At 49.2% G+C, this 20,760-nt stretch overlaps 1 protein-coding gene across 1 annotated transcript in view; it reads right to left on the bottom strand.

Moving 5' to 3' along the window:
* NR4A3 (nuclear receptor subfamily 4 group A member 3) overlaps positions 1–17,597 on the bottom strand; it is a 28,924-nt gene extending 11,327 nt beyond the window's left edge. Inside the window, exons 1-7 of the mRNA XM_080378601.1 lie at positions 17,186–17,597; positions 14,490–14,642; positions 10,960–11,846; positions 8,621–8,750; positions 7,482–7,654; positions 2,018–2,217; positions 634–812 (exon numbers count right to left, since the gene is read on the bottom strand). Coding sequence (XP_080234727.1) covers positions 634–812; positions 2,018–2,217; positions 7,482–7,654; positions 8,621–8,750; positions 10,960–11,844 — 1,567 coding nt within the window. The 5' untranslated portion in view covers positions 11,845–11,846; positions 14,490–14,642; positions 17,186–17,597. The remainder of the gene's footprint in view (positions 1–633; positions 813–2,017; positions 2,218–7,481; positions 7,655–8,620; positions 8,751–10,959; positions 11,847–14,489; positions 14,643–17,185) is intronic.
* Between the last annotated feature and the right edge of the window lie 3,163 nt (positions 17,598–20,760).

Below are 20,760 nucleotides of genomic sequence, written 5' to 3'. Positions count from 1 at the left end.
ACTTGCTGGCCGGATTTGGCAGATTCCAACATTAGTTCCTGCCGTTCACCCCAGCAGCCAGAAGGGGTGATACGGTCACATGCACACCCAAAAGCTTTTATACAAATGCAGAAGAGGATTTTTTCCTTACTGACCTCTCCAATTTTCTCTCTCAAAAAAGCATTAAATGAAATACCTGCAGTAGCTTGGCTACCAGAAACAGCCTGCCTGCCCTTGTGAAGCACTTTCTGGTCTAGCTATCTTGCTGAGAGATGAGCTGTATAACTTCTAGCTCTCAAGCTACCTTGATATTAGTATTGCTACACAGAAGACCTAGCTGTGGTCATTTCATTAGGCTTTTCAGGGAATTCAGGAAGTATTTTGAACATTTTTGTAGGCGCTACACAATTTGCTTGGAAGCAGTTTGCTTTCTAGAGGCTAGTCCAGGAAAACAATGAAACGGTGAAGAAACAGATTACATTTTAATAGGGGTATCTAACAGCCTAATGTCAGTCCACAATTTCAGCATGGTCATTCCAATGCATAAAATTCATACTCTTTACCCTGAATATAGCTAAGTTACCTGAAATTGCTTGAATCTACATTAAAGCAAAGCACTAGTCTGAAGGTTTCTATTAACAAAGGAGCACTTACCTGTAATCATAGTTAGAGCTGATAAACTTGCTAAGGCTGGGATATCAAGGTTAAGGCTCTTTAAGTTTAAGGAAAAGTCTTTAATAGAGTCGAGCCACTCCCCAAATCCACGAAGGCACTGAAGTCTATGAAGCACGAGTCCATTGCAGAATACAAACTTATCCTCAGCAGTATCAGACCTCAAATAAAAATAATTCAAAAAATTATAAATGCATCTTCTACTTTATAGCAAAATGCATAACCAATATTGAAGTGTCTGTCATTTAAAATCCAAAGCATATTATCCTGAGACATATGTGGGCATTCACGTTTGACAATATGCTTCTCCCTTGGGGCCAAAGTACAACAAACAAGCTTCTATGATTGCTTACTTGGTAGAGTTATAAGCCTGAGGTTAGCTGTAGCATGTGGTGTAGACTGTCTAATTAGTTAAGATTTTGGTCCTGCCCAAAGGCATAAACAGAGAAGACATTTTACATTAAATACTGTATGCTTGAACCAAAGAAATATTAAGTGAGTGCATTTTGAAATACAAAACTAGTAAAAGCTGGAGAAAGAAGAGATTCTGCAACTCTTTGCATTTTCTTCATCTCATCTGCATTTTTCAGATTGTAAAAATTCATAAGGAAAAAACAATGGGAAATACATGCAATAATGCACCACAATATACATAATGTCATAAACTCTTTTATATGAAAACCTGTGTGCAAGAGAGAGATTACAGCCAAACTCTCCTCTCCTTCCCCTCCCCACTGCCAAAATCCCTGTTAAAAAACGCATGCAAAGGTCATTTTCATCCTAAAGAAACAAGGGCAAAATTCAAATCACCGGTCTGGGATTTTCCCAATGCCTGGAAGTGGTTCTGGTAAAGTGTATTAACTAGTGCTAGACTGACAAACGACTTCTCACTCCATTAAATGACTTAGTATTAATAAGAAAAACGATATGAACAAGATCTTAAATCTGCTTCATCCCTTTCAAAAACAGATGGCAATGATGTGCATGCACAAATAAAGGAGGAAAAGGAAAAAACTTTCATACTGAAGATGCTCTTCTATAGTTTATGCTGATGAGTACAAAGCAAACTTGCTCAAATAGTACCTGAGGATCAATTTTGATTACTATGGAAGAAGAGGATGCGGTATATCAAAAAAAAGAAACACATTAGTGAGACCTGTGCTCTCCTTTTAAGTCACTTTCTTGGTTTTCCTGGAGCATAAAACAAATTAAACACCATATCCTTTGGATACAGACATTGCTGATGTTTTGTGGGTTTTTTGGCACAATTGACACTGTTCAAAGATAGCACCACATTTATTCCTTAAAAATATTTTGATGGATGATTTTTCACATCAGCTCAAGAGGAAATGAAATAAATAGTTACCTGATGGAGAGTCTTAGTACAAACAGCTCCAAAAAAGCTGATTCTATGAGTAATGTCTGATCTTCTTTTGGGAGGTCAGTAAATCCTGGGATTTTTTCTGCCCAGCCTCTAGTTATGTCAATGGAGGCAGTCAGAAGATTATAGAACTGTTGTACATGTTCTGCATCTGTGCCTGCAGCGGCCTGATCAGTGGAACAGTACTAAAATGAAAGCCACAGAAAGCAAGGTTATATGCATTTAAGGGCATTCTGTGAAACATACGGTGTTACTTGCCCAACAACATTTCCTTCTGTGGCAAAGCTGGTATTATTATCATAGTAAGTAGGTCTACATCTATCTACCCATTCGACTACCTGCAGGCATTTTGCTATTCAGAGATGTATATTGCAAAAATATTTCCACGTGTATAGAAATTGTTTATCACGTTACAAGTACCTATATGCTATTAGTAAACAGAAACAGGAACCTGGTGGGTAGCATAATTTCCATCATACTAGAAGAGGAATACTATTTAACTTACTACAATTAAACACTTTTCCCATTGATGAATTTGTCTCAGTATGTCCAAAACACAATTTCTTCCAAAACCTCTCAAACCGCATTTTATCTGACAGTGATAGAGCCATGTAAGATAAATCACGTTTTATCTGACACATGCAGCATTGCTTCATTTGAATACAGAATTGGTTCAAAGTAAAACAGCTGCCCCATATCACCTCTTATCCTTCAAAGAGAAGCATTTAGGGTCCAGGAGAACCTATTATCCTGCTTATGCGGCCATAACTCTTCCAGACAACCATTCGACAGGCTCAGCTTTCCCATGACCCTCTGAAAGCTCCCTCCCCGCTATCTCCTACTTCCTCACCAGTGGATCCTTGTCACTCCTGTGACATTGCTCTCTCTCTCTCTTGGCAGAAAATACAACAGGAGCTTTCGTGGCTTAGTCCGATTCTACGCTTGGAAAGTGCTGCTGCGTTTCTGAGCAGGAACTGAATAATCTGGCATTTATCGTAACATCCTCATCATCAGACATCTGGTGGGTTATTTCTGGGAGAGATTTCATATGCACCCTCTCTCTGGGACTCAGCCCAGGCAAGGTTGGGATGGTCCCCATGGCTGAAAGAAGTGTGCACACCCTTTGGGAACAACTTTCTACACGCAGTTAGGGTTTGAGCCCATCAGCCTAAAGGGCTTCCTAGCAACTCCCCAAGCCAGAGTGGAAGCAGAAAGACCCACATCTCTTTCCCAATCAGTAACAGTGGACTGGCAGCCTGGGAGGACCTAATTACAGGCATGCCACTTGGGCTGCAGATACCACCCAAGCTCCTAACTGCAACCCAAAAGTCAGCTGAATGCAGGAAAGAGAGGGAGGCGGCAAGCAGAACTTCTTGAGTAGGTGTCCTGTACTCTGCCTGTCCTAGTTGGAGCTGGTTGCTGGTGGTAGGTAAGGGATGACGGACACAGTGTCAGAGTCACTGACTTCCTGGAGAACCACAGCAATCCTGGAGACCTCTGGCCATATCTGGGGTACTGGTGCTACCCTGAATAACTCTGGGTTCTGCCTACCCAACACTAGCTGCACGAGTTTCTCATGGTAAACTCCAGCTCACATGCCTGGTCAGCTAGTGAAACACATGCGATCCCTCTTATAAAGTTTATGTGGAGACAAATTCTGCCCCAGCTACTCTGAAGGATCCTGTGACAGTGAAGCACACAGAGGCCAAAATACAGAAAGGATGGGGAGCAGCAGTATGCTGCACCATTTACGTGCTCAGTCCCCCATCTGCGTGGAGCACTTGAGGATGCTCAACCAGTATGAATTAACTACTCCTGGCACTGGACTGCAGCAAGATGCACTGGGGTGATTAGTGGGTGGCAAATTATCATACAGTTTTTCAGAGGCCTTGTATATTCTGAACCCTCTTAAAATGAAGCTGCAGAGCAAGCCATGACAGTGTGCATCTTGGCTCTGGGAGATGTGCTTTGCTGCACAGGGCTCACTATAACTCCTTTCTACATGGTGAAACCAAACAGGCTGCTGGGAACTCCTGCCTCACCATAGGTACTGTTAAGGCAAAACACATTCTTGATCCTTTAGGCAGTGAAGAGGAAGGAAGAGAAAAGGAAAAGAAAAAAGATACTACCCTAAGTTCATTCTAAATATAACTCATCACAAGTCAGCATAATTATGCCAGGTATTAGTTTGTTCCAAGTATTTATAAAACATTCCTTTGGCAAAAGTAAGGCAAAGTTTTAACATTTTCTAATGAAGCTGAATGCTGCATTATGTCACGTAACTGTGAATGCTACAGTACGGCCCATGTGGGGCACTTAATTAAATGCATTTTAAAAATATATAACCTGTATTTGTTGTTATAGCTTATCCCATAAGAGCAATTTTAGAGGAAAGGTAAAAAATGTTATGCAATTGTGTAATTTTTAGCTGCTGCAATGTCACTGCTTACTACAAAGAGTAAGCACTTACAAAGAATAGCTAAAATAAAGTATTATTTACTTGTAACAGACTTACAAGTATATAAGTAACCATAATCATTACATATGGTTCTGTTTCATGCACCAAAATCTGTGGCTTTTTTCCGTGGCTATTTCTTTGAGAAAAGGTGATATTTGACCTAACTTCCAACTGAGACAGCTGGTAAGTCTGCCCTTGGTCAGGAGGCCACAGTATGGAAAGGCTCTGATCTGCGCTTCTTAACCTGCCCTGTACAAACTGGAGTCACAGCAGGAGAAAACCAGAAGAAAAAGCTCTGCCTTTCCTCCCTCACTCAGAGCTCCCTTGGAAATTACATTAAACCCAACTGTTACTCAAGGAGGGGGCTGCACGTGTAGGAAGCAACATTAACTTGTATGGTATATCTAAAGAGATTCAGAACGGCTGATGCTGGGAAGCCTGATAGCACAACATAACTCTACCCCTTGCCTGTTTTCATCAGATCTCCATCAGCTGTTACAGCTGCAAAAGCCTGACAGTAACTCCTCTGCGCAGACAAGGAGCTACGCTTGTTTTTCCAAAAGCCCCAATATGTGCTTTAATTTGTGGCTGAGGAAGGGGGGTGGGGGGGTGGTAGGGGGAATATTATTACCTAAATGCTGCACTCTCCTTCCAAAAAGGCAACATTTCTATTTAAGTTGGTGGCTATTCTGCATGAGTAAGGACAGCAAGATTTAGTGTCTGTTTCTCATCTTGCTTACTTAGGAGTGGAATTGTACCAGTAAAACAGGTGTGAGTCCAGACTGCGGCCCTTGGCCTTTAAGGAGTTCACAAACCAAATTCTCTTCCTAGTAATTGCTTTTTGAAACCAAGTACCTAAATATACCATTGCTGTGGACTGGTAAGTTAAAACCAGTGCTGAAGTGAAAAGTAGCCATGTTCTGAACAGAACTGGTTCCAACCTTGTTTTGGTTGAAAATTCATAGCTTATGTAATTTATTTTTGGGGTTGGGTTTTGGCCTTTTTTTGTGTGTATAGGGTTTTTTAGCGCGAAGGGGTACCCGTTCCTCTCTGAAACTCTTATCAGTATTTTTAAGACAGTCAAGACATTACAGCTTGCAAATGTGAAGACCATGCTAAACATTGAGGTCTTGCCTGCAGAAGTGTTAGGACGGACTGCAAAGCCAGATTTCCTTACCTATCCATTTGTGGTGCTCAGCAGGGTCACAGCCTAACCGAACATGCCATAAATTAGTCTTTACGGGTGCAGGTTTATTCTTCAAAGGGGTTTTTTTAGCATTGCAGTGTGTTTACAGCATATTTCATTTAGGTAATCTCAGTTTTTACATAGTTTGTTTCTCCCTTAACTTTTCAAAGTAAGTATGCTTTATGAAAAACATAAGAACTTATTCTTCTAGCATATTTTTGTCTTTTCAGTACTGCTGAGCATAACAGACTATTACATATTTTATTCTAAAGAAAAACTTAGATATTACTATGTCCTAAAAGACAATCACACTTAATCTTTCAGCTACCAAGACTAAATTAATTTACTGTCAATCATATGCTTCCTGTAACATCCAACAGAACTGTTCAACAGTTAGATCTATGGACTGTTTTCATTAAAGAAGAAATAATTACTGCAGGACAAAGAAAAAAGTCACATAAAAATACACAGCTTTCATTCAGTTTTTTTGTAAATACAGAAGAACTTTATATCTATAAATAAATAAGTACACAAGGTTAGATACTACTTTCATGGCCTGGGCTATTACATGCCTGCAATTCTGTGGAACCCAGCAGATTTCTGTCAAAGAGCACAGCTCATCACACACCTCGGTATTTGCAGAATGACCCCCTGAGACATTCTGGGTAACTTAACATACGTGTAAATATGGCTAATGCATTCTCCCCCTAAAAGGCTGTCAGATACTGAACAGCTAGATTCTTAATAATAATTGGGAAAATTATATGATTGTAAACTTACAGATTAGCTTGAAGAAAAGATGCTACAGTATGCTTAAAATTGCTAAATGACATGTAAGTATAGTTTAAAATAGAATAATGTAATTTTTATATAATTAAAATGAAATATGTTTTAGTATTAAATATTACTTAGCAACAAGTGATAAATGGTCAATGTAGATGTTCTCTGAGTACAGCTGTAGTTTTTTACAGTCTCTGATTTAATCATATTTCTTTAAGGGGAAGGAATTTGATCTTGTTTTTCCTCAGCTGTATTTTTTTCTTTTCCTATATCAACCTGCCTAAAAATGTATTTAACAAGCCACCCCAATGCTGTATTTTAATAACTGTAGAACAGGGTTTTAAGCTTTCAAAATATTCCATGAATATTTAAATGGTGAATATGATAGATTAGAGAACAAGCTGGTAAAGCTTTGCTGAGATAATTTTTTAGAATTTTAATTTTTAAAGGTTTGTTTTACAAATGTGAATTTTACTGAAGAAATAGTCATACCGGAGTATTCAAAGCCAGATCCTGGTCCCATTTAAATAATGGCAAAATTCCTACTGATGTCAATAGAAATGGCCTTATCCATCCAGTTATTATTAGGATGAATATTAGGGAAGTGCTATTAGATTTTAGCCTTCAGAACCTGGAAATTAAGACACCGGATGTAGGAGCACGGCTCCTGAATCTGGTAGATTAATTGATTGTATTGTAACTTCTAGTGTTTTGGCACAGCCTTTTGCAAGAAGAATGCTCTACTTATCCATGCGTTTTTGCTGTCACTCACCCATGGAATATACAGCAGTTAACACTGTGATTGAGATCCTCATGATGAATAGTTACTAACAGTAATTTCTACTGCACCTTCTTGCTCTTCATCATCCACCTACCATGAAAAGACATGGCTGGCTGGACAAATTTCTACCCTCATCCAAATTTCACATTTAATTTAATTTTAGCAGAACAACTGGTAAGTAGAGATGCATTTTGCAAATCATTTCTATGTGGAAAACAAACAGGCAAAGAAAAGTGAGACATACTCTTGAATAGTCAAGTTCCCTGGGTGTGGAGTCGGTTAAAGCTCGTACGAGGGCGTTCATCATGCTGATGGGAGGAGAAGGCGGGGAGGGCTGAGAGGGTTCTTGTTGTAAGGGGCTCTTTGGTTTGGAAGGCAGCCGACCTCTTCTCCCTTTCAGGCTGTCGGTACGGACGACTAGGTGAAAAATAAGAAGGGAATCAGTTGTGAAGAAACCAGCAAATGACAGTTCAGAATGAACACCTGCTTTTCTTGCAGTGGCCAGACCAGGAAAAATAAGAGCATCTCCATTTTCAGCACATGCTCCCGATGCCTTTGATTGCAAAGGAACACAAACGATACCAAAATTGCATCAGACATATGATCATAAGCAGCAATGAAGCTGCTTACTTAAAGCCCAGCTGTGTTCCTAGTGTTCATGCTTTGTTTCCAGCACATCTGTGTGCCTGTGGATGTGTGCCCACGCACACACACACACACGCTCGCTAACTCACTCTACTACTGAAAGAAAACTGAAGGTGAAACACAAATTATAATGTTCCTACTAATGGTGCACCTTTTAAATGGCAGAGTCATATATGCAAAGTAATTACAGCTTTCTTGAAGCCTTTGAAAAAATATGGTCATGCTATATAGGTTATATTGTACATGTTACTATTTGCAATGGGACTGCTCACAGAGTATTACTCACATACTTAAATATTTGCAGAATTGGGACTAATGAGTTGATCCGGTTTCCATTTAAATTAATTGCATATTTACAATCAGCTTATGGGAATGAGGCAAGATCCTATGTCAAAATGCACACAAGCCAGTGCAGCCCCCAGTAAGCTAACAAGGGAAGCCAACAGCATTATCGAACAATGTTCAAAGTTAATAAAGGAGACATTTTGTCCAGTGTCAAATTATCCTCTTGTGACCTTGCTGTTCTTGAACTCTGGGGTCTAAAGTCTAAATATGATAATATGGGTGAAAAGAAGAAGATCAATACATTATTACATAAATACACATATTTTGGGGTAAGTTATGAATCCCATCAGTGTAAAATTAATTGTAAAGACATCCATGTCCACACACACATACACACAGATTCATTAAACATCGTATTTCAGTGTCTAGGACGATAATATCAATAGTCCTCACCTTCTTTAACCATGCCGACGCTGAGACACTTCTGAAACCGGCAGTACTGGCATCTGTTACGACGTCTCTTGTCCACTGGACAGTTTTTGTTTGCCAGACAAACATATTTTGCATTTTTCTGAACTGTTCTCTGTGAAAATGCAACACAAAAATAGTAAACTGATTGTTTCTTGAACAACTCAGAACCTGACAAAATGTGTTTTAATTACAACATGAAAAGCGACAGTGCAATTCATATAATTAGATAAAATTAATTTCCTAACACACTAGCCTGCAGGAAAAACAATTTTATTAGTGTTAGCTGCTGACAATGAAAATCATCTAGGATTGTTCTGAAGCAAGTCTCTAGAGACAGGCAACTTTGAATGATAAAATCATATCTGAAATTACCAGGTCATCACATCTACCTTTGGGGATTAGATTATCTCCGCTCTTAATATCCCTATGGGAACAATTTTCTACTTGGTTCATTCCCTTGATTATTGCTGACCTTATTAAAATAAAATCAAAATGATCTCCAATGTACTTCTCTTGCTATCACTATTGTTAGTCAAATACCACAATAACTGGTTTGGTTAGCCATTAAAATCATCAGGGAGAAAAATAAAAATACCCAGAAACCCCTACAAAATACATGTAGTGAAATATTTCTGGGAAAGCTAACCTGACCTGGGGAAAAAACCCACAGAATTATACTGTAGTCACATACATTTAACTAACCTTAAATTGATCTTAAAACCATACAATAAATTTAAAATTTGTAAAAACCTGGTAAGCCTTGAGAGAATGTAACAAATATTGATGCAAAAATGTATTATGTGTTTCCATACTCAAAATCAAAGATACATCAATAAAAAACTTAGCACCAAAACAAGGCATTAATAGGAAAGACATCAGAGCAGGCACAAATGTTTCAATTCAACATTCAGTATTAAATCTTTCACTGCAATTAAATTAATGGATAAATATTATTTTGTAATTTGTGTTCCTTTTCAAATAACAGCCTCAATGTACTAAATTTAAAAGACACAGCAAATATTGTTCATTGCACTTTGGAGCTGAAAACTGTTTAATTTTGCAGAATAAGATCTAGGTACTACTCCAAATCAAGGATATGGTACTGATTTCCACAGGTGCAGGATCGGGCCCATAAGAGCTGCTATTTCCAGGTCATTTGTGTTCCTTTTTCTAGTTATATTTAAATAACAAATGAGTTACATAGGAGATGGGTATTTTACCATGTTGTTGAAGGATTATTATTAAGTAACATTAGCAGCTCTGTCTACAATTAAAAAAAAAATTGTAAGCCCTCCCTCCAACTATTTTTGGACTATTTTTGTTCCCATCTTTTACCAGAACAGGGGCATGACTGCTGTCTTTGCAGGAAGGAACATAACAAATCAACCCCAAACACATCAAATCTTAAACATGCTGCCCAGAACCATCACACCAAAAGTATATCCCAAGTTCTTCACTGAAAACAAGCTATTTCTGAAAATACTACTGCAATCTGAAATCATTTTTCTGAAAGGAAATTACAAAGCACCCATATCTAAGAGCAAAAGAGAGTATTCCGTTCTTAAAAATGTAAGCACAAAGTTTCCACTGAGAAACTGCCATGTGTGAGTTATTTGTGTTGCTATTCAGCTGCAAAGCCTTCTCCGTTACCGATCAGGCACCGGGACCCTGTGCAGTGCTTAGTTACTGCTCTGCAAGCAGCTTCCCACTGGTGAGGACTCACTGGGCTCCCCAACTGAAGTGTAATGATGAGGCAGCCACCAAGTAAAACCAGAAGCGCTTGGGTGTCCCGTGTATGAAATCAGTTTCTTCCTGGTGCCGACCCCACAGCCCTCCTCACCCCAAGCGCCCCAGCACGGCAAACGGCACTGCTGCCATCCACTGAAATACTGACTTTTATGATATCAGGGTTCCTTTTCTCACTCCAAAATGAGTTTTAACAGGAACAAGGGACTGAGTAAAACCCAGGCTGCACGTATTCCAGGTGAGCTTCACTATAGAATAAATGCAGTTTATAGCTCAGAGAGGGGTGACCTGTGCTGGGCTGGGGGATGCTGGCAGACCGGAGATGTGGTTTGCCCAGCTCACTGCCACAGCCCTTCCTCAGCAGAGACTGGCTCATCTTCTTACCCTACGGAGGGCTCGCTTTGGCCTTCTTCAAAAACCCTGGGTAGGTGTCCATCCCGCCCTGCTGGGGGCCCTGAGCCTGGACACACAACACCCCGAGCTCCCCAGGCGAGGAGCAGGGGCGTGCTGGGGCAGGCGGGGAGGGAGGGGGGGCTGGGGGAAGCAGGGAGGGGAGCAAACAGCAGAGCTCTCACCTTAAAAAAGCCCTTGCAGCCCTCACACGTCCGTACCCCGTAGTGCTGGCAGGCGGCATTATCTCCACAGACGGCGCAGGTGCCTTCCCCGGATGAGGAGCTCCTGCTGGGTGGAGATGGGAGGCCGCTGCTGCCGCCACCACTGCTCTCACCCATCAGGCTGGAGGTGGCTGCGTTGAGGCCGAGCGGTGAGAAGGCTAAGGTGGCTGGCCTTTTGGCCAGGTGAAGCCCGTAGGAATGGCCCTCCATGGGCGCCTGGCTGGCGGCGGGTCTGTCGGAGCCCAGGGGCAGGCTCAGGGAGGCAGGGTCATAGCACATGTGTGTGGCGGTGGCCGGCGTGTGGGGGGGCGAGTGCTTGAAGTGGAAGAGGGGGAAGCGCGGAGGCACGGTCTTCATGGGCGCGGCGTCCATCAGGTGGCTGGTCGGCAGGCAGGTCTGCGTGGGCTGCAGCGGGGGCTCATCCCACAGGCTCTGGTGAGAGGGGAAGCCGGGCGTGGTGGGCGTGGAGGGCGGGGATTGCTTGAAGTACATGGAAGTGCTGGGCATCCCCTCATCCGTGGAGGGTGGCAGTGAGGGCTGGTATGGGGAGAGCCGCGTGTCTTCCATCTTTATGAGGGGCCTCTGGCCAGAGGAGGCAGATTGCATTTGGTAGAGGCAGGAAGGCTTGAGCTCATAGCTGCCAGAGTAACCCTCCATAAAGGTGCTGAAGCTGGGAAGGGAGGTGGTGGCAGTGGCGGTGATTTCGGTACTGCTCAGGTCCATGGTCAGCTTGGCATAGTCAGGGTTCATGATCTCTGAGCTGTACTCCGAGCCATACGCATAGGTCTGAGCTGCATAATTTGAACCGGGCGGTGAAGGGCTATACTGCGCTTGCACACAGGGCATATCTGCAAGGGCAAAGGGCAACGTTAGCAACAAGTCCAGCACACTGAGGCTGCGGCCCAGGCCCTTGCGAACGTCTTTCCTAGAAGCTTTCCCACACGTCACGGAGCTAGACACCCGACTCCCACTCTGGCCTGGACAGGCGACAGATAAATCAGCCTCGAGTCTTTGCCTTTCAACAAGAAATAGGCATGGGGCATCGACTAAGCATTAGGTATTAGGGAGCCAGCTCTCAGCTAGTTGCGGGAACAACGCGAATTTATACCAGCGTCAGTGAGAGAAGACTCCATCTCAAGCTGCCCTGCATCTGCTGCTTAATATACATAGGTGTCAATGAGAATTAGATAAGCAGAATGAAAACAGTTTGTGGCTCTAAATCTATCTCAGTATGCACGCAACTGTGCCGTAAAATTTTCACGAAGGGTAAACAAGATTATCAAATGCATAGTATTAAAAATTATATTTATTTTAAAAGAAACAGCATCTGCAGTGCATGCCACAGGAATGGCTCAAATCACAGTGTTTGCTACTTAGGACTTGCAAACATCAATTTTGCTTACTCAGCTCTGGGCCTTTGAAGCATATTTCTGGTCAGCTAATAATTTAAGGTTGCTGCCTAACTAGTAGTTTCAAAGCTTATCTGTGGTACAACATTCTCCTAAAAAAGTGGGTGGTACAACATACCCTTAAAATTGCAAAAATGTAAGAGAAAAAGTATGTGGTATTTCTGTTTCTGTTTTCATGGGAAAGCAAGGTTGAGGCTGCTAATATAATTGTTTTTATCCATTAGTCATAAAAGTTAATGTGGTTCACCAATAGCTGGGATGGTTGAAGCAACACAGTGTCTGGCTATAAAGATTTGACTTTGGTTTTCTTTTACATTTCCTACTAGTCTGCTCTTTCCTTTGCTGCTCTCAGGAAATAATGGACCCAGTTCTGCAATCCATCTGAGGTTTGCCTGACTAAACACTGCGAGACTCTAGCCCAATATTTGCAACCCAAACTAAAAGTGCATGGTGTGTTTTGGTTCCACAGCAGAGGAATAAAATGCATCAATTAGTATACATTCTGTTGTGAAGAGAAAAGTAAATATGGAGAAAATGTATATCAAAATTAAGTGCAGTTCATCTCTTCTTAATTGTGGTAATTTGTATTCCAAAAGCACTTGAGAAACAATTCATACTGAAAAAAAAAAAAAAGCTGCCTTGAAAATAATGAGGTTTTCCTCGGTATTTTAAGAACTCCCTTCACTTACTATTTTAAAATATTCACTTGAGCCTGGCATGCAGGAGTCCAAATAATTTGTATTAAATCAACTTTTAATTCTTTCCTGCCTGCTTTTCAGATAAACATGTTTGAACTAAGCATGATATTTCAATTATTGTCCTGTCACAAACCATTCATATCTTTCTTCTTCTCCAGAAAACATTAAAAACTGAGAAAAAAATAGTGCTGAAATTAAGACCTTCCTGCTTGTAAATCCAAATGCTTAAAGTAAAAAGCAGGACAACCCTTTCACAAGCCTTGCCTCCCAATGTTATTTATGTATTTTTCTACTGTTCTCTTTTTTTTCCCTAGCAGTTTCTGCCCATGCCATTCCACGCACACACATTTAATGGCAAGTCCTATTATTATCATTTGTTAAAGGACTGCCTGTTAAAACATAGTGATTAGTGCTTAATCAGGTAAAAAGAGAAAGACATTCCTTCCACACACCTCCACTGAGAACTGACTGAGGAATACAACGGAGCGAGCGGACAGATAATGTCACAAGTGGATGTGTTGATACACAGCCCTGTGAAGGAAAAAGGCTTTTTTGCTAGCCTAGAAAATGAGCAGGAGTTCAGGGAAACAGATCATTATGTTTTTTTTCTGTGCTCTTCTGAGCATAACAGGGTTATGTCACTGAATTCTGTGCAAAGTGGAGTAAGAAAACAGAAGTCTAAAATAAGTTCGACCTCAGGACAGAAAAAATATCCCTAACCTAAAGGTCTGGTCTCTCCTGGTTCTGCAGGACTCCTCCTACCTTGCCCTTTGCCAGCACACTTGACTAATTCTAACCCCTACTTTTCCACTTAGAGAACCAGTATTAATTACCCAGCAAAGTAAATAACCTGGCATTTTTTCTTCTTTATCCAACAATATAAAAAAAAAAGCCAACCAAAAAAAAACCCCAAAGAACACCAAATACCCACAGGAGGCGCATTGAAGAGCAACCTGTCATCAATGCCCAAATGATGGTAGGGACATTCGGAGCTCGTTATTCTGCTACCTTTGCGAGAGCTCGACGTGCGGGATGCCCAGTTCCACGCCAGGGAAGCTGGGCTCCTCGCAGGGACGCCAACATCCCACCCATTTTCCCCTTCGCTCCGGCACGTCTCGGGCTGGGGGCTTGCCACCGCCATGTGCCCTGACGCGGCATCGCTAAGAGCGCTGCCCAGATCCATTTGGGATCCAAACGCCCCTCGGCCCCCGTACGGGACGCCGGGGACCGATGATGCCGAACGGATTTGGGAAGGGTAGGGGCCGCGGCAGGATCTCCCGCACACACACACACACACTCCTTCCTCCTCCTCCCCCTCCTCCTCCTCCTCCTCCTCCCTGCCGGGAGGCGCCGGCCCGCCCGGCCCCGCGGAGCGGCAGCTTACCTGGCGGGTATCTTGCGCGCTGAATGGTGGGGCTGGAGGTGCGGGCGGCGGCGGCGGCGGCGGCGGGCGGCGGGGTGGGTGCCGGCTGGGACCTCTCTGCGGAGGCGGGTCTGGGGCCTGGCCTCGGCTGAGGGCGCTCTTCCGACCCGGGCTCTGTCCGCCAGCGGCGGGGGGAGAAGGCAGGGTCAGGGGGCGGCGGTGCCCGGCGGGGCAGAGGGCGGCCCCCCCGCCTCTCCCCGGCGGGACGCGGGGGCACCTTCCCCCGTGCTCGCACGGCAAAGCGCTCGCCTCGCCCCGCGGCGGGGCAGGGGCGGCCGGGCGGGGAGCGCGGTTTTGCCGGCTCCCGCCCCCTCATCGCACAAAAGGCAGAAAGCAGCGGGCTGGGACAGCGGAGCTGCCGGTTAGTTCCCCGAGAAAGGAGCCTAGGGAAGGCAAGAGGAGAGCCTCGGGCGGGGTGACTCCAAGGAGCGGAGCAAAGCATCCCCGCGCGTCCGCTTCCCCGCGGGAACTTTCTTTTCCCGGGGAGGAGGGACGGGCGGGAAGCAGGCTGGAAGTTTCTACGCGCGGTACCTGCCGAGCTCGAGGGGTACCCTGCCAGCCCGGTAACCGGCGGCGTCTCCGGGCCCCGCGGGACGCCCCGCGGTCACCACCGTGGGCGCGGGGGAGGGAGTGCGGCCCCGCCGCGTACCCCCGGCTCGGAGGAGCCGCCCGGCTCTGCCAGCACGGCCCGGGGGCTCCGCGGCAGCGCGGGGGATGCGCGGCGGCGCCGGCCCCTGCCCACGGGAGCCGCTCCCCGGCGACTCCTTCTCCCGTTCCTCGTCCTTTTTTCCATTGCCTTCCCCGCTCCCCTCTCCTTTGATCCCCCCACTCCCTCACCCCTCGCCAGCTCCCGGGATGTTAAGTGATTGTCAGCTCATCCCTTTCTCTTCCCGAGGGTTTTGTTCCCTGCCGAGCTCCGGCGAGGCGGCTTCCCGCTCGGCGCGGAGCGCCCTGGGGCTCCTCCACCCCCCGGGCCGCCGGTTACCTAGAGACACTCGCTGCGCTTTAACCATGCAACACCCCTCGGACTGCAGCCGCCCGAGCCAGGAGCGCAGCGCCGTAAGGGCTGTAAATTAGGAGGAAATAACTACCCTTGTCAAAGCTCTTTTCTTCCTCCGTGCACTTTACATTCAGCCCCGAGTGACACCCCTCCCCACCCTGTAATACGAGGAGGAAACCGTGAAATACTCCATTGTGATTGTGACTTCTTCAGGCGAGTTTCGAAACCTTCATTTACCCGGGAGGGACCGCGGAGGGGGAAGCTCCATTGAATTAAAAAGTTTTGAGCTCGATTTCCACCGCCGGTTAGCTCGCGATTTGTTTTTTGGGGGGGGAGGAATCGCCCCGAGCCGCACGGTCACTCCAGCAAACATCCACGAGCTCGCGTGAGATTTCACCTCCGAAGGAACCGTCTCGTCTGGTTTAGTCCATTGTTTTTTTACCGGGGCTTGACTCCAGCACACAACGGTCTCCACGGAGGAGAGAAAAATAGGGCGAAGAATGTAATCGATTGAAGCGGCTTGGATAAAAGTTAGCGATTCATTCCCAAACTTTTTTTTTATTTTCTGGAGAAAAAAAATCCGATCCCAACACGCCACCACCACCCCCAGAAAACAGCATTTTCCGCCCTTTCCCTGGGAAATACCCTCGCACGTAATCCATCGTCTTCAAAAATTGCAAGTTAAATAACAGCGTTATTAACTAGCCGCGCGAAGGTGAGCCGCATCTCCGCCCGGGACAGAGTATCGCGATAATGCCGTCCCGATAACTGTCCCCCGACACAGTATCACAAGCCAACTCTTTCTCTCCTCTTTCCAAGACTGAAACTTATTTCGCAGCTCGGGAGGGGGGGGGGGAGGGGGGGGGGAGAAGGCAGCGGCGCGGCGGGGCAGGGAGCGGGGCAGCCCTGGCTCCCCGCACGGGGCCACCCGTGCCGGGGCACCGCGGCCCCTCGTTACGGCTTCTGACCTCCGAAGGGAAAAGTGCACATTTCCGAGGAGCAGATGCCGGGCAGACGTGCCGAGCAAAGATCCCGTCTCATTTCAATACAGTATGTCACATTCCAGCAATTACCTCTTGGGCGAGCTCTTTCGGGCTGCCGAGGGGGGCTGCTTTCTCCCGGGGTGAGATTAGATCAACCTGCCCCGCCGCCCCTATTAGACAGCTCGAACTTCTGCAAACAAAACCACCTATTTCCCAAGCGCGGTTAAAGGAAGGAGACAAATTACTGCCATTCATCACCGGCGCTGTAAACTCCCCGCCGCCGCCGGCAGCATCATTTCCATGACAACAACTAGCAGAAATACCTTAGTACCACCGGCTCCGGCTCCCGCTCCTCTCACCCACAGCCCTCCCGTTTGCGAGGGACGGCGGTGCCCCGGGCACGGCGGGGGTTGCGGAGCCGCCCGGGAGGCTCAGAAGCCGAGCGGCAAATGAGCATCCACGGAGCGGGGGGGGAGAGGGGGGGAGGGGGGAGGGGGGGGCGGAGGAGAGGGAAAAGTTTCAGCGAGAGCCCGGCACGGCAGCGCGTCGGCTGAGCCGCATCGCCCGCCGACGGCATCTCCCGAGCATCTACCCCGGCAGCGCAACTTTCCCGGAGTGGGGACACGTCGCGTTGTCCCTCTCCCTCAGCTGCTCCCGTTCATTCGTATACGTACTCGGTTGCTGTGAAGGTTCCGTCTTTACATCTAGTTTGTAGGTGCCCGCTTCCTTAAAGGCGCATGTAGGCGCTGTCCAGCGGCAGGACCCGAGACACAAAACCCCGGAGACTCCCGGCGGCTGCAGGTCCGGAGGGTGCGTTATCCCGAGGCATGGAAAAGGATTGCAAAAGCCTGAGGAGCCAGCAGCCCGTCCCCGGGCGGAGGGAGGGAAGGAGCAGGCGGGCGGGCGAGGGATGCCGAGCCGCCGCCGCCGCGATGTGCCTTTGTGTGTGTGCGGCGGGAGCCGGGCCGGGACCTGCGCCCGTGTCCCCGGTGCGAGTGCCCCGGGGTGCGCGTGTGCCTGCGCGGAGAGAGGGGACGGAGGCGCCTCTCTGCGCTGCTCTCCCGCTCCCTCTCTCTGAACGTCATTTATGTGAGAGGAGCCCTAGCGGCCTCTCCATAGAGCGGCTGGAATGCGAAACGTCAATAGTGACGCCATGGGAGCCTGACGCTACTGACCCCCCCCCCCCCGCCCCAGTGTGTGCGCCGCGCTCCCGCCGCACCGTGCCGCGCCGAGCCGTGCAGAGCCGCGCCGAGCCGTGCAGAGCCGTGCAGAGCCGTGCAGAGCCGCGCAGCGCGGATGAGGCGGGCGCTCAGCGCGGCCGGCAGCGGGACAGGGCGGCCGGCCGCCCGCCACAGCCGGGCGAGTCGCTCCCGAGACAGATTAAAATTACTATTACTGTAATTATTACTGCTATTATTATTACTAACAACAGCAGCGGTCGTGTTGTGCTGTTTTGCAAACGCAGCAGCGCTCTCCTGGAGTGGCTGGAGGGGGAAAGAGCTCTTGGTTAATCAGTGGCACTTTCAGGATGAATTATTAAACGTTTCTTTTTTTCTTTTTACTTTTTTCTTTTTCCCTTTTTTTCTTTTAATCTTTTTTCTCTTTCTCCTACCTCCTTTTTTTTTTTTTTCTTTTCCCTTCCCTTCCCTCCCCCTCTCTTTTTATATTCTTATAAAACTTTCCAGCACGCACGGGCGAAGAGCAGGTTGCGGGCGGTGCCGCTGGGAGCGGGCGCTCGGGCGAGCGGCCCCGGGGAAGTCCGTGCTGCCGCCTGCGTGTGTCTGTGTTCGTCTGGGGCACCGGGCCTGGGCGCTGGGTGCCCCGCCGCCAGCGGCCGCTCCGCCGCCGCGCCCGCTGCTGTATTTAGTTCTGTCGCCGGCAGCGGCAGCCGGGCCGTTTGCGAGTGTCATTGCGGCCGTTATGGCCGTTGCTTGCTGTGCTTGTGCTTCATACGGTCGGGCTCTGCGACACGCGTTCTGCCGACGGGCGCCAGGGCGCTGCGGGGCCGGGGGCGAGCGAGGCGCCCCGCTTGGCGCACGCCCGCCGCCTCGAGGAGGAGGGACCGGCGGCGGCGACACTTTCGCTTTGGCCGCTCGGGACTCGTCGCTTCTCGCTCCACCGGCCTCTCACCGGCACCGCCGCAGACCGCCCTGCTGCCCGGGGCGGCGGGGAGGGGAGGCCGGGGCCAGCGCGGCCCTCGGCGGCTCGACTCGGCGGACACGTACGGGGCCGGGATCCCCTTCCCGAGGCGGCTGGGCCTCCCTCTCGGGCCGGCGCCGCTGCCAGGCCCCCGCTGCGCTCCCCCCCCCCCCCCCCCGGGGGAACCCGCCGGCCGCCGGGCTCCCCGCGCGGCGACACTTCCCGTCCGGACGCAGCCAGCCGCCGGCGGGGCCAATCAGCGCCTGCACGTCACCGCGGAACGCCATCCTCGTGCCGCCGCGGCCAATCCACGCACAGGACGCGGCGGGCCCCGTTCCGAGGGGCGGGGCGTAACGGGCTGACGCACGGCAGCCGCGTCATTGACGCAAGCGGCGTTGCTAAATTTAGCCGCCGGGCCCCGTGCAGGGCGATCGGGATCGCGCGGGGGAGGGGGCGGAGCCGGAGCCCATTGAGCGGCGGCGGCGGCGGGGCGGGCGGGCGCGCGGGGCTATTTTTGGGCCCCCCGATTGTGATCCGGCCAAACCAAATATAGACGCGGGCGGGTATTTATAGCGCCGGCGAGTCCCATTGTCGTGGGGCCACGCCCCCGCCCGCGCCCGGCTTCCTCTGCGCAGGGGGTGGAGTGCGGGGCCGCGGGGACCGCCCGCCCGCGGGGACCCCGTCGCGCCCACGCAGCCCCCCCCACCCCCTGCACACACCGACGCCACCCTCCCGGCTGCCCCTCGCGACTCTGCGCAGGGGACAGAGCTGCGCCCGGGGACGCCGCTCCCGGGTGTCCTCCACCCGCAAAAAAATCCGCGGCGGGCAGCGCTTGGCGCCTGGCCTCCCGCTCGGCCGGTGCGGCCGGGCTGCCGGTTCGGGGCGATTCCCTCGGTGCAGCTCGCGCTGCTATCCCATCCCGTCCCGTCCCATCCCCGCCCTGCCCCCGGCGCACCACTTGACACTCCGGGCGGCGGAGGGGCTGGAGCCAGCATCCCCCCGCCCCGCCGCCGAGGGACACGCGTGGAAGCGCGGGGTGTTTCCGCGGCGGGGATACCCCGCTCGGCCGCGGCGGGGATACCCCCTGCCTGACGCAACGGAGCGGAGCAGGGGCGGCGGCGGGCGCGCATAGCGCGGCGGTGACCTCATGGCAGAAGCGGCGGCTGGTTGGGAGTCCTCCCCCCGCCCCCCCCCAACCCCCCCCAACCCCCCCCCTCCGCCTGTTGAGTAAGCGCCGGGAGAAGTGAAAATGCCATGACGGGCCGGTGCGCTCATCCCCGGTGCTGACACGCCGCGAGAAGGGAGATTCCCTTTGATGCCGCTGCCGTCGTGGGCGGCTGAGGGCAGGGGAGGAGAGAGGGTGGCACTTTCCGCCCGCCGCTCACCCCGGGCACCGGCCCAGATAAAAATACTCCGCTTTCCATGCTGTCATTTCTCCTTTGCATCGCGGCCTCTCTGCTGGGAAAGAGGCTCCGCGCAGCGCGGCCGCCGCCCCGGGGCTGTGCTCCCCGCCCTCCCGGGCGAGCTACCCCCGGGTATCGGTCACACTGCCATCCCGAAACGCGCAGCCCCGCACCTGGGGTGTGTGCAAGCGCAAAATGTCGGTACCGGCTGGACGGTCCCAGAAACCGTATTGGCCACCCCTTTCCCATCCCCCGGGTAGCCCGTGCAACTTCGCAGCTTGCTCGAGCCGTTCCCATCTCCCACGATGTGGAAACATCGTCATGCAAGAAGGCTAAAAAAAAAAAACCCACCAAAAAAAAAACCCCAAACCAACAAAAAAACCCAACCAATAAACCCCACCCCAAACCCCAAACCGGCAGCAAGAGTGCTTTGAAAGCCTTTAAAATAATCCTCGAAGTGCTATTTAAAGAACCACTACACAGGAAATGGGATATTTGGAGAAAATGGTTAGAAAGTGGTGCGGGGAGCGCTATGTGCTTCGGGGGGGGTGCGGGTGTTGCAGAGGGTGCTGGGCACCCCACTCTCCCCGGCCCGCTGCGCTGCTGTTCCTGGTGACCCATGGGGTCACCCGCCACACACTTCCAAAGTGGCGAGAAGGAAGTCCTTCATGCAAGGAGCTCCCAATCCATGGATAAACACCGGGGCA

This window comes from Falco punctatus (assembly GCF_963210335.1).
Source record: "Falco punctatus genome assembly, chromosome: 3".
Classification (NCBI taxonomy): domain Eukaryota; kingdom Metazoa; phylum Chordata; class Aves; order Falconiformes; family Falconidae; genus Falco; species Falco punctatus.
This window is presented reverse-complemented; position numbering and strand designations above follow the sequence as displayed.